Source organism: Limanda limanda, chromosome 23 (assembly GCF_963576545.1).
Source record: "Limanda limanda chromosome 23, fLimLim1.1, whole genome shotgun sequence".
NCBI classification, from domain to species: Eukaryota; Metazoa; Chordata; class Actinopteri; order Pleuronectiformes; family Pleuronectidae; genus Limanda; species Limanda limanda.
Window position 1 is genome coordinate 5,802,891 of NC_083658.1, and position 13,788 is coordinate 5,816,678.

The 13,788-nt window shown below is 43.1% G+C and overlaps 1 protein-coding gene across 2 annotated transcripts in view; it reads right to left on the reverse strand.

The window, feature by feature from the left end:
• The window catches only part of LOC132996648 (guanine nucleotide exchange factor DBS-like), a 34,087-nt gene that overhangs the window by 18,074 nt on the left and 2,225 nt on the right, over nucleotides 1-13,788 (reverse strand). For both annotated transcript variants that reach the window (XM_061066974.1, XM_061066975.1), the window contains exon 2: nucleotides 994-1,077. In XM_061066974.1, coding sequence (XP_060922957.1) covers nucleotides 994-1,077 — 84 coding nt within the window. The remainder of the gene's footprint in view (nucleotides 1-993; nucleotides 1,078-13,788) is intronic.

The window sequence follows — 13,788 nt, forward strand, 5'->3', positions numbered from 1 at the left end:
ACAGAATTTTCATGAGGACTCCCTTTAATTTAATAATTCTCCACTAAAAGGCAAAACGATAAGAGTACGTAATTAAGGCAAACACAAAGACGGAGCAAAAACTTTATACAAAAGATGAAAATATAAAAAGGGCCTCTCACACACGCACACACACACACACAAGCTTGGCCTTCTCCCTCTCCCACTGCATGGGTCAAGTTGCAATGCAGATCGTCCCGGTGATAAATTATTCAAATGCCGTCACTGGGCAGCCGTTTTCGTCATGGTAACCCTACGCAGGTCCCCAAGTGTGAGTGTTCCTCTAAGCATACGTTTGTTGCTCTGTGTGTATTTCTATATGAGATGTGTGTGTGTGTACGTGTGTGTACATGCACCCTATCTGAGTCAACTCTTAACTTTAAAGAAAAACCTTTCGAGCTACAATCCTGAGGGAAGGGCCTTGAAATATCCCTCAATTTAAATACACAGATGACAACTTCGTGACTAATGTATTCCTCCCAAATCACATAGAAACGGTTCAGTGGTGCAGAAGAGTCTTTAAAGACGCCACTTTACAGTCTGCAGACCGAGCTGAAGTGGAGCTATTTCTGGAATCTGGGTGACAAACGTGCGTTTGCGTGAACCTGCTGTCAAAGATGCTCCTTTAATCTCACGCTTTGACAAAGGAGAAAAAACATGTGACGAGCACAGACTCCGTGAGTAGAGGGATGAAGCTGCACAAAAACAATGATTTAGCCGAGATTATCTTTAAAAATATCGACAGTGTAACAGAGATTTAGATAACAGCCTAATTCAGGGTCAAACAAAGTCACAAAAATGAACTTGGACCCTGGAGAGTTTATATTTTAGATTACCTTACTCAAATGTGTTTTTGTGTCGTCATCCCAATTCTCCGATCTAATCTGAACAATGAATGAGGTGACACAGTATAAGGAATGATTCCCACACCCCCCAGCGTGCATGTTGCTCAGGAGAGAACGACATCAAACCAACCTGGCAGGATGGCAAACTGTTTCTGGAGTTCAGATCCGATTTCTGCGGCACACAGAGGACCATCTTCCCCATGCATGATGTCATCTGGAAAGAAAGAGACAGAGAAAATTAGATATATATTTTTAAATATACTATCTTTTAATTTAATTATTCCCGAACTGTTTACTGCAAGGAAACAGCGCTAGCCACTGCACCACCGTGCCACCCATGCTAGAGAGGATGAAGGGGAGAAAGCAGAGCAGTTACAGTAACAGGGGATGAAGTAAACAGCATTTGGATTTCCTCTGGTCTCTGGTCAAGCTGGATTACAGTAATCTCATTTAGACATGTACACACACACAGGAAGACACAGATAGAGGAAGAAGCGCTCTCCTCCGTCCATGCGGTGACAATGTGGGACTCATACGTGCCACACTCGTGTAAATTGTGTACATATCATGTGTGAATCTGTGAAGGAAAACTGAGAATTCTTTAACGTCTCTGTCGAAAGCGTGTGTGCACACAGACAAAGGCTGGCACAGCGGCCGGTGTGAGCCAATACTGGCAAGGTTTCCCAGCAGTATGGTGGGACTGGCAGCGAGATGGCATTCATTACCAGTACAAACCAAACAAGCTGATTAGACTGTTTTTTAAAAGGCCTTCCACCCATATCTCTTTGGGACCAGAGCGCGCTGCACATGTCTGGCTGTGCTCCAGAGTTGTGAGCAGACTGACAGGTGGTCCACAACACACTGAAACACACACCCTGACATATGACAACACACTTGCTCTCTCACACACAGTCCCCAACGTAGATATCAAGTCAGAATGTGCACCGGGCAACTCCTCTCCTGCTCTTCCTCTGGTTTGTGGTGCAGCGGAGGCCCATTTTAGAAGACATGCTGTGTTTGGGCAAATTACAGGCTGCTTCACTTTGCTGGAAGTTTATTAAAGTGGACCCGCATTAGTGCCACGTTTAAATCTCCATAAACTGCATCCTGCTCTAAAAAGTCTACCTCCTCTCTTTTAATCCCTTCCTTTATTCTTTTCTTCTTCTTCTCAGTTTATTCCCGTGGAGACAGATAATTATGCATGTATGATATGTGGTGTTCCCTGGCACATAAGCGGAATGGTCCCTGAGTCACTGCTCGGACATCCTAATGAAATCCCCCTGATATCTGGAGCCATGCCCAGTGACTTACTGGCATTATTACTCCCCGTGCATGTGTGTGTGCCCGTGTTGTAACATCATAAACCTCCAGGATGACAGATTCCTGCCTGACCGCAGCTACACGCATGTCGTGCCACCTTTTTAAATCGCCCCCCTGCGTCCCAAACATCCTGTAACCAGCTGCCGGCGCTCTCGCTCGGGCTGCACCGCGCCGAGTGTGCACTGCACATGAGACGTGAGACGAGCAACGTGTGGTACATGAGTCACCGTCTAGCCAATGGTATGCTGACACACTGTATGTGGCATTACTGAGGTTCTAAGCTCTTAATCTGGCGGGGGTTTCTTCATCATGTGGAGCCGCTGCAGAAACATCAGGGTCCTCGCTGTCACCGATTTACAGAAATGTACAGGATTATATTTGTGATGGAGGATGATGGTTGATTGACCACCTGTAATTCAGGTCTTTGAAAGATGACCATGGGAATGACAAATGGTTCTTTAAAGGTTCCTTTTTTGAGACCTTTACATTTTCAAGGTCGTAAAAGGAAGGGCTGGGCGATGGAATAAATATCAATTATTACCGCAATATCATTTTAATGAATATCTATTCAACAAAAGTCTGTATATCATTATAGTGCTGCGTGCCCAGTGAGGAGGTATTACATAAAATCTGTAACTGATACAGGTGGCTGGCTGAAGTATAAGTCTTAATCCTTCCTAGTTCTTATCACATTAATGATCGTTCAAGTGTACATTTTTCTGTCAAGTTTGGTTTAAAGTGGTTAATAGATGGGATGAAAAGTCATGATTGACAGCTGGGACTGACTCAGGATTGGTCCAACGTATTTTTAACCATATCGTCCAGTCGTATATCGTAAGTTATACCCACATTTGTTTTAATTTGAGACAAGAAAAGAATATCCTGAAACTAAATGATGGGAATGTACATTTTCTCCTATTTTCCATATGTTTGACGGTGATTCTGTTTCAGATCAGTAGCGACTTTCACACCGGTTCTAAAGTGAGAAAATAACAACAATTTCAAACAACCTGCACAGTACACATGGCTCATGCACTTCAGTGAATGGTGCTGCAGACATATCAGACATTCAGGCGTCGGGCTGCTTTTCACTGCTGCTGGAACCCTTAAAACTCCCTGCTTTGTCCTGAGGGGAATGAATGAAATTTAACTAAGCTGCGAGCGAACCTCTTTACCCACCACACACACACACACACACACACACACTGGAAGTGGGGCAACGCAGCAACACACAAATAGTGATTATGGGGGGGCTCGAAAGAATGTCCACCCCGCCTCCTTGGACCCTTCCCCCCCAAAGCCCTGACATCCCTTCCCCAGTTCATTCATCTTTTTCTCAGGGGCTTAGCAGAGGGGCTAAATGATGCACAACTCAAAAATCGTCCCATTGAAATGAAATTTTAACAGTTAAAAAGGGTAAAGCTCAAATAAAACCATCAGGATTAATTAACTCGAGTTGATCCCATATATTCCCCTGATACAATGACTATGGCAGGGACATGTGTGACACCTCTACATGCATCACTTCAGCATTTAAACACAGCTGTGTTCCACAACACGGTTACACAGGGAACTAAACTGGACCCCTTTCACACTCCTGAGAGTCTGCAGCTGAGAGCCTGTTTGTGTGTGTGGCCCTGGAATTAGTGAAGTGAAAAGACGGTGAAGATGAGGTGAAGGAGGAGGAGGAGGGAACGCGGCGGTCAAAAAAAAAGAAACGAGCGCAGAGGTGCTCTTGTCTCAATAGGATAAAATGGAGGACAGGGTTTCTTTACACATGCCTACATATTTAATGTGTTGGCCTGGTGCGAGTTGATACTGCCGATGTGTTTTCTCCGTGGTGGGGGGGGGTCAAGAGCAGTACCACGCTCCACACAACTGTAAAATGCACACCGGCAGATTGACTTAAGCAAGATTGCAATCACCATGGCAGTTTGGGGATATGGCCATGCAAACTTATTAAATCAATCTTGCACAACAAGTTTTATTCTGTTGCTCCTTCGAATCTTGTCTACAGATATAAATCATGATAAATCTATAAACAGCTGATCAGGGCCTCGTACAAATACCAGCAAAACACAGTGTTGCTTCGGAACTTGAGGATAAGTTCATCTCATCTGCTTCGGCATCTAGCCTCTACACGGTTAACACAAATGATACTGTACAAACTGTGTATGTGTGTGTTGAGATTAGATTAGAGAAACACTCGCTGACAATGTAATTGGAAAAACTCAATTTGTCAAACAAGATGCGCTCTGGTAATGTCAGTAAGTCAGGGGTGAAAGAAAGGCAACGGCCCAGTTAAGTCCAATAAAGGTCCAGTCCATTACACATACTCAAAGCACAGACAAGGGATGGAGAGCCAGCGGACGCAGACGCACAAACACACACACACACGCGCCTCCGCCTTTGTTCTGCAGCTGTTTTACTACAGGTTTTCATCGCTAAACACACATTGTCAGTTCAAAGCCGACAGACAGCTGTTTTCTGCTGGGTAATGGCTGCCAGAGCTGGTGGCTGGTCAGTGTTCAAAGCCACAGGAAGCTGGAGAGATGTGCGACACTGCCACAACTCAGACAAACACACACACACACAGGAACCTGACCGGGAACTATGAAAACTAAAACAAGCACGCCATGCAGGGATGAGAGGTGCACCAACACACAGATAGACACGCTTTCACTAATGCACTGAAGTCCGGATGTTTTCCTGAAATCTTCCGGAGGGCCTGCACGAGAAAACTCAAATGTCTGAGTCAGTTCCCCCGGACATTTTCTGTAACTTTTCCTGCCACCCCCCGTGTCAGCTAGAGCCCATGTGAGAACACAGCAGGAAAATTCACAGCGAGCAAATGGACAGAAAACTAAAAGAATACAAACATCTCAGGAGCCATACACTTCGCCAAAGACGAGGAGATTGGAGAGCTTACCTATAAAAGGCCAATATTGGTGGATAATAATAATGAAATGGAATCAATAGAAAAAAGATAAAACATAAAACGGAGCTTCATGTCGACCCGGCACTAAAGCGTCAGTGAGACCTTCAGCTGTGGAACGAGGCAACTGGAGAGAGGACGGACTTGGAATGTAGACTTGAAGGCACTTGGATGGAGGCGTGTGTGTGAGGTGTTAAGGGGGTGATGGAGGGTTAAAAGTTGCTGCACTGGTATCGAATACCAGCAGAGAGATGGCATTTGATGTGTTTGCATGTAGAAGGGCAAGGATTTGTCTGTGTGTATGTGTGTGTACACTTGTGTGAGGGAATCTGAGCCCTATTATCTGGCTTTATAGGCAGGGTTTACTAAAGTCCCATCTGTTACTGCTGTGGGACAGCTAGCACACACACACACACACAATACAACTGGGTCACACGGCCAACAGTGGCCCGTAATGCGCGTATGATTGTGTTTGTGTTTGTGTTTGTGTGTGTGGTGTGTGTGTGTGTGTGTGTGTGCGCCCATCCCCAGTCACAGAGCAGTGGGTCAGGAGAAACAGAAACATTAAAACGTTTCTGTTGACTGATGTTGCATGAATTCAAGCTCGACTGTTCTGGTTCAGAAGCTCTGTGTGCAGTCAGAAAACACCCAGGGGTCACCTCAGATATCCCAGAGGTCACTAATACTTACATTCAATTTGATAGAAATGGTTCCAGTTCTAAAATGCATAAAGCTGACTGTTCCACTATAGGACAGGACTTCTAACGTATACAATCGTGAGGTGTCTGTGGTTGATGATCTGTGGATTTCTGGATTCCTAAGTCCCATTATTTAAGTTGCAATAAACTCCCATCCCGCATGTTTAAAAGACCAAGATGCAGCTGGAACAGTGACGCGCTCCGCCTGCGAACAATGGCCTCAGCCTCGGATCCGTCACTGGCAGCGAGCCCCGATCTACTGAATAGATGTTCACATCATCATCTCAGCAAAACAACACACTTACTGTCCCCCCCCCACCCCCCCACCCCCCTGCAGTCTGAGCTGCCGTCACAACACGCACAGACACGCAACCACGAGCGAAGCCCATGACAAGAAGTTGAGTTTCTGAGCGAGCAAATGGATTAAATACACAATTTACAGTAATAAGCAACAAAAGTGTAATGCTTTTCTGGACTGTTCAGGCTGAAGCATCTTTATTTATACAATAAAAATTTTTTTTGCTATTAAACGCATATATTTCTCACCTTCAAATTAGCTACTGGTCACAATATAATGTATTAATCGATTAAGTCTGTGTCCCAAAGTAGGGGTCAGTTAAATGTCAATTAAAATTACCAAAAGAAATGTTAAAATAACAAGTGGTGTGGTTTTAGGTGGGGTTACGAGACACTGAAATACAATCCTTAATGCACACATGGATGATCTGACCGTGCTGTGAGCATGACAGCTATTGTCTTTGAAGTGTGCTCTACTCGCAATCTTGTGGGTTTAAAATCCAGCTCCTTCCTCCCTTCCGACAATTAGTGAGGAAGAAAATCACCAGCGGTAAAAGCTCGGCTGCGAGAAGAAGCAGCACATGTAAGTGCAGCCTTTATTTAGCTGCCTCGGGCCAAAGCTACCATTCAACTACACAGAACAAAGAACATGAAAACCGAGAAGGACAGAGGGGAGAGGAAAAAAGGAAAATGACAGACATGGCTAGTAAGTCAAGAATCCAGGAGGACTGTGTTTTTACTTGCCCTTAAAAAGAAACTCGCTGCTGTAGGAAAAAACAGACATCATTCACTGGAGGCATAACTCATCTCTTGTAGTTCCTCATATTATTGTCCTTTAGTGTTAGAATAATCATGTGCATGTGGTGAATAATAGGTTTTATTGTTCATGCAGCACAAAGGTCAAGACAAAAGCACTTCCTCGTTGAAGAAAGTTGTTCAGATGCCACAACTTCTCCCAGAACTGTGATCTTGACACAGATATAATATCGCTTGGTAACCGTTGTGTTTGTTGTGAGCTGAGAAGGTCACAAACGAAAGGTCAGAAATCCTCAGCGGAAAGTGATCCCTGTTTTTCAAAAGCTAACACGCTGAAATAAAAGGGGCTGAATTACAGAACAGTTCCCCAGGGTTGTAAATAAATAAATAAAGCTCTCAATAAATGATTTAACTTGATTTCATGTAAGTAACACAAGGATTTGTTGACATATGGTGCATTAATGCATCAATTCTAAGATTGTTAAATGAGCATTGCACCGATTTTATGATTCGACTTTATTATATAGAAATTAGCTTTTGCAAGGCAGTGGGTCAGATGTAACAAAATGCATTATCGGAAGGCTAGGATCCAGTCTTCCAAGTCCACTAACGATTAATAATTTGGTTGGTCCCGCAACAGTTATCGTGTCGGACCAGCGAAGATTTCGATTTACGTTCTGACCCTGACCAATGGTCACAAGCTTCGGGTAGTGACCAAAAGAACGGGATCACAAACACGAGCAGCCAAATTGAGTTAGATCCAGAACTCGCTGGAGGGCCTTCAAATCCCATCAGGCCTGAAAACGCCTCAGGATCCCCCAGGAAGAGCTGAAGAAGGAGGCCGGGGAGAGGGACTGTCTCGAACGCCCTGCCTCTGTGACCCAATCTCGGATGAGTGGAAGAAAATGGATGGAAGGATTTTAGGTTACACCTACCAAGCTGTAAAACACAATAAGAAGTGCCTATAAAGTAGTTGTGTATTAACATAAATGTGGCTTCTTACTCATCAATATCTTTGATTTGTTTTGTTTTGTTCTTGTGTTAACTCGATCCCTCCTCAGGGATCATTAAAGATTCATCCCACCCATTTAATGTAATTTAGCCGTGTATTGACTTTGGTTGACATTGATTATGTTCTGCTGCTTACAGTGTCTCACTGTGTTGATAGAGTGTAGCAGTTATTTGTCGTGAATGACCCTAGAGGGTCAAATAAATTGACTGAAAGCTGTACCGAATATAAACAAGTAATTCTTCCTCTTCTCCTGAGAGACACTACCACACACCCATGTCCCAGATTGCCATCTGAGAGCTGAGACTTGTCAACTTGTAATCTTACTTTGGCAAAAGGAAAAACTCTGAGAGGCTGATACCTGGGTACGCAGCAACACAAAACAAAAGACACCTGAAAAAATGCAAACGGCAGCATCTCTAGGGATTATTATCAACACCAGTGCAACCCTCCCAATAAATAATGAGTCTTAATGAGAGAATCAACCAATGAACACACAGAAACAACAAGCGCGAGTGGAAATAAGGGGGAGGAGATGTTGACATTCAAACACTCAAAAGGGTTTTGTCCCAACTCTGCTCCCAACTGACAAGAGGAAACGCACTGGGTTAATGGGACAAACGTGATTAACATGCCGTCAGGGTACTGTACTGAATAGGGACGGAAGAGCGTTACAAACACACAACACACACACACACACACACATCTCACTTCAACACACAGTCAGGACCTCCGCAGAAGTAACTGATGGATGGTGATGCCTGAAGCAGGAAAAGCATCTTTGTGCAACGGAGACAAAATCAATGTGGATAACAGAGTCAGGTCATGTTTTTAGATCATTCATAAAGTGGTTATAAACTGCTCTGATTCAATTAAGTTGTTCGCTTTCAACAGGGGAGATTAGTTACCCACTGATGATGACTTCCAATACGTTTGTCCAATCTTTTCTATCGATGTTCAGGATCTCCAGAGGATGTTACATTGTTAAACAAGACCTGCACCCTGATCTTTGGAGTCTGTTTCCTTATAATCACATTTTTATCAACCAATGCAGCATTTCTAGAAGTTTAGTAAATGTTAAACTAAAAGTACCAAGGATGCTGAAGGACCACTCTTCCATTTCCTTGCTTTCAATCTATCTGTGACACGTGATCAAAGTTACCTAACACGCAGGGCAAAGCTTGCACCAAGCGAAACGCAGGTGTACTTGATAGTTCAGGACAAACACGGCTGTCAGTTTCCCCTCCAGCGCCCATGTAGTTTGAATAACAAATGAACTTCATCAGAACACCCATGGGTGTGTTGCTTTGTTGTCTCATTGCCATCTTGGGTCAGTGGAAAACCCGATTCACCATCATGATTAAGGTGTCTAATTAACGTTTTGCATATTCTGTGAATCAAGGATGAGAAACACCTTCAGTTTGTAGTAGTCTGATCTTTCCTCAGAGGAAAACAACTTTAGCAAAGTGTAGATTTAATGTATTATGTATATTCATAAAAGGTACTAAATACGTATGTTGTCTATTCTGATCTCCAGGTTTGTACTGCAGGATGTGATGAACACTGCAGCTTCTACATGAACAAATATACGACACCTACCACCTGGTCTACCTGTGATGGACAAGTCTGCGCGCACACACACACACGCACACACACACACACACAGACACACACACAGGATAGCATCTGCAGCTTTATCATCGTCCTATCTCTCTCTATATAAAAACCTAAGCACACACACTCATAATATTAAATCAACAGAGCTTGGACTCTCTCTCACTATCTCTCTCTCACACACACAAACACTAACACACACAGACACACACACTGTACCTGTCATCATCTTCAGCTGCAGCCACAGCCTGGTGATATCGTGGCAGAGTTGAGACACTCGGTTTAGAGCCATTGTGTTGTGGGGACATGTATGCCCTCTCTTGTACACACACACAGACACACAAATAAAAACGCACGCACTAAGTTACAACATGTTCACGCACAGTTACAACACACACTCACACACACACAGGCACGTATTCTGTCAGAGGACATCACGGTGGAAGTTCAGGCAGCCCATTCCGACACAGCTGAAGCCTGCAGCCGCTTACTGAGCTGTCACAGTGCGATGCAGCCCACACACACTCACATACACACACACACACACACACACTCACACACACACGCACACCCCTCCTCCTTCATTTGTGCCAGCCAGCAAGGCGGAGTTTCAGATGTTCCTCCCCCAGTTTCACATTTCACACGGTTTTTACAGATGGAGAAACACTACATGTGACACACACACGCGCACACACACACACTTCACATAAGCCCTCCCAAGATTGAGCTCATCATCGTTGTAACTGCAATTAAAAAATACTTTGCATATTAATCAAACATCATTAAATTACTGTAAGAAAAGGTATATTGTGAGCATCAGAACAAATATATTTTACACAGTCATTATACACATGTCCAATTTCCATCTACCTCATGTAAATTATTATCATAAGTCTGTAATGTTGTTCCACAGCCATTAATTGATCAGTTAAATTACTTAATTATGAATGTAATTATGAATTAGTGGGATTCGATCTAATTGAAATATGGTCAGTAGCAGCTGGCAGGTTCCGCTGTGTTCACTCTCCCGAAATTAACAAGAGCAGCAACACAGATATATTTTACCAGTCTGCCCAGCGGTTAGCTGGTTTTTCCTTTTTTTTTTAATTTTATTCAGTTGCGCTTCAGGTTGTGTGTTCAGTTGGGTTTCGCCAACACCCATATATAGGCAACACCTTGCTGAGAACACGCAGGTGTTGCCAACAAAAGTATCTGTTTCGGTCCGACATCCTGGTGCTAGTGCGACATCTAGTGGCGGCGACCGTGACGATAAAGTGAATCATAGCGATAAACCAAAAATTACAAGATGATGTCAGGTCATTGTTTATTCTCTGGGTTTGGCGACTGATTACTTGAATGCTAAGCAACGCTTAACTCAACCATGTGAACACATCTAGACAGGATAGTCAAATAGAAATTAAACTCTGAATTAGACTGATGTAAAGCAAACTCATGCTAGTGCCGGAGGGAACAGAGTTGTTTTCCTCGGCTTTTCTCACACTCTCTTAAACACACACACACACACACACACACACACACACACACACACACACACACACACACACACACACACACACACACACACACACACACACACACACACACACACACACACACACACACACACACACACACACACACACACACACACACACACACACACACACACACACACACACACACACACACACACACACACACACACAAAATGCCAGTAAAGACAGCAGGGGGACCCAGAGTCAGTGTCCCACACACAGAGGCAGGGAGAAGTTGGACTGGTGAAAATGTGAATAAACCCTCAGGAGGTTGAATCGACGCCCTGCTGAGCAAAATAAATATTTTAAACTGTCAGTCTGTTTGTCCACCACCATGTTCACGCTCTTCCACACCAACAAAGACCACAGTGACTCCTCACGTCCCTCCGGCTGACCAACAACTCATACAGATGACAGCACACGTAAGCTGCTTTCAGACAGTGTCTGTATGCGAGAACGCAAATGTCCAAGTCAGTTGCTCCGGACATTTTCTGGAACCTTATAGAGGAGTCATGAGATGTCAGCTCTGAAAGACCACAAGATCCTGGATAATCTCCTGATGTGTTCTTCATATGTGAAAGACAAACTCCGGAAAATGTTGAAAACCGTGCATTTTATGAAAATATAATAATACAAGATTACTGAAGTAGCCCTTCAATAGTGCAGTACTCACAAACCAGGTTTATTTTTGTTGCCTCTCACTTCCTCTTTACTTCCTGTCAGAACCTAGTGCACATGTGATCTGAGGCCAGGCAGCAACGCTTCATCTAGTGTCACATACACTAAAGGAGAACTAGATTCATCCACAGACCTCCTCTATGATTTCCTCCTGATGAGCACAAAGGAGATAATCCATGCTGCTCACATGCAAGAACACACAAACACACACATGCATGGAAACCCCTTCACTTAGTCTTCCTTAGTGGTCTCCACATAAAGTACACAACAGTCAGTTAATTAACTTGCACAATAGCTTTAATAGTGAAGATCTGTATCTTCCACCCCTCGAAAATTAGGTGCTCATGCATTGATGTGTCAATTCATCCAGACGTCGGTTTTAAATATAAGTCTGATTCTTTCAGTGTCTGGGGTCAAACTTTTGTTGGAGGAAATTATAGAGATTAGGCAAGAGGGGATAAACTATGGATGTGTGAGATTAAAACGTATATTAAAGCTAAACTAAAGATGAATCTCTCAGACTAGTCTGGAATCAGATTATCATGGGGGGACACAAGGGCGTTTGAGCCAATGGGATTTAAAAACATCTGAATGCAACAATGAAAGGTCCTTTTGCAATTACTTCACATGCAGATCTGATTAAAAATGCAGCTGCTACATGTGTGTGTTTGTTTATCTAATGTCAGATTTAGATGATAGAGCACTTTGGCCAAGGGACAGGAAAAGGCAGGGGGTTTACAATGGTTCATTTCCTGTCTCTGGTGATTTATGCTGATCTAAAGTTCTACCCCCGAATGCTCACATTTTTGGAAGTCAGGTTGCACCAACGTGGTCACGAATTAAATCAGCAGTGGTTCTAATTCTTTTTCAAACACTTTCACAAGGGTCCTTATGGTTTATTACAACCTGTGTCTAAAGAGCATCCCTTTGTAGTTTATTTGCGTGATTAAAATCTGTCTGATCACTGCTTGTGTTTCTTGCTCTGCCTGCCATTGTGTTCCCAAATATTATGGATAGAGATGGATAATAAACTACAAAAATATGACCCAAGCTATAATTAGTTAATTTTATATGTAACAATAATTCAACCACTGTTATTTTCCCTTTACTTTCAAAATTAAACTTTCTTCTGCGATTCTGAAAAATAATCAGTATAGTTATTTAATTAAAGAAGTTTGTACTCATGACTCCAGCCCTCCGATGACGTTTATTATGAACCGAGCTTTGAGCTTTTTACATGAGAGTCATCATGATGCAGCGGCTCTAATTAAATTTACTTCAGGCAACTTTCAGGATTGAACTCAAACTTCAGAAACTGCTGAAAAAAAATACACTTTTAAAGCATCTTTGATCAGCGCCAAGTTAAAAATATTTCATGATGTGTGCACAAGCATTTGTTTAAATGGAAGCAGAGCAGACTTCAGTGTGTGTGTGTGTGTGTGTGAGATAGGGATGTAAAGGAGACCTGCTTGTGCCTGGATGTGGGGCAGACTGCAGCTAGAACAACAGATAAATCTTTTATTTGAGACATCAACCCCCTGCCACCACCACGTCTGTGTCGGCAAAGACGAAACACTACTGACTGCTTCCGCATCAGGATCAAAAGCTATTGGCCAGCTGGAGCCTAAACAGGAAGTCACCGAATGAGAAGTCACTAACAGGAAGAGACAAGAAGAGGAAGATATAAAAAAAAGGTGTGAACAAGTGGCCAATTGGAACCAGATCTGTCAGCACTGAATTCAATTATTTCACAGAACAAGCAGGCCCTCTGAAAACAAATTAAAAAGAGAACTGTACATGCAGGAAGACAACAAGCATGAACAAATAAATTCACAAAGTATGAGCTGTCTTCTTCCAATTTGCCTCATTTAATTTTCTTTTGGGCAAAAGAAAAAACACTAAAATTGGACTCGGTCACACTCAAAATCACCGTTTATAGATGAGGAGCTACAGTAGGTTTCTATAACCGTCGTTACACATGTGACATGTTGACATTTAGTGTAACTTTGTTAAAGTCAGACTCCTGTCTCCTGTCAATCAAAACATCCATACATGTCTGGAGCAGAGACTGTATGGACAGAGC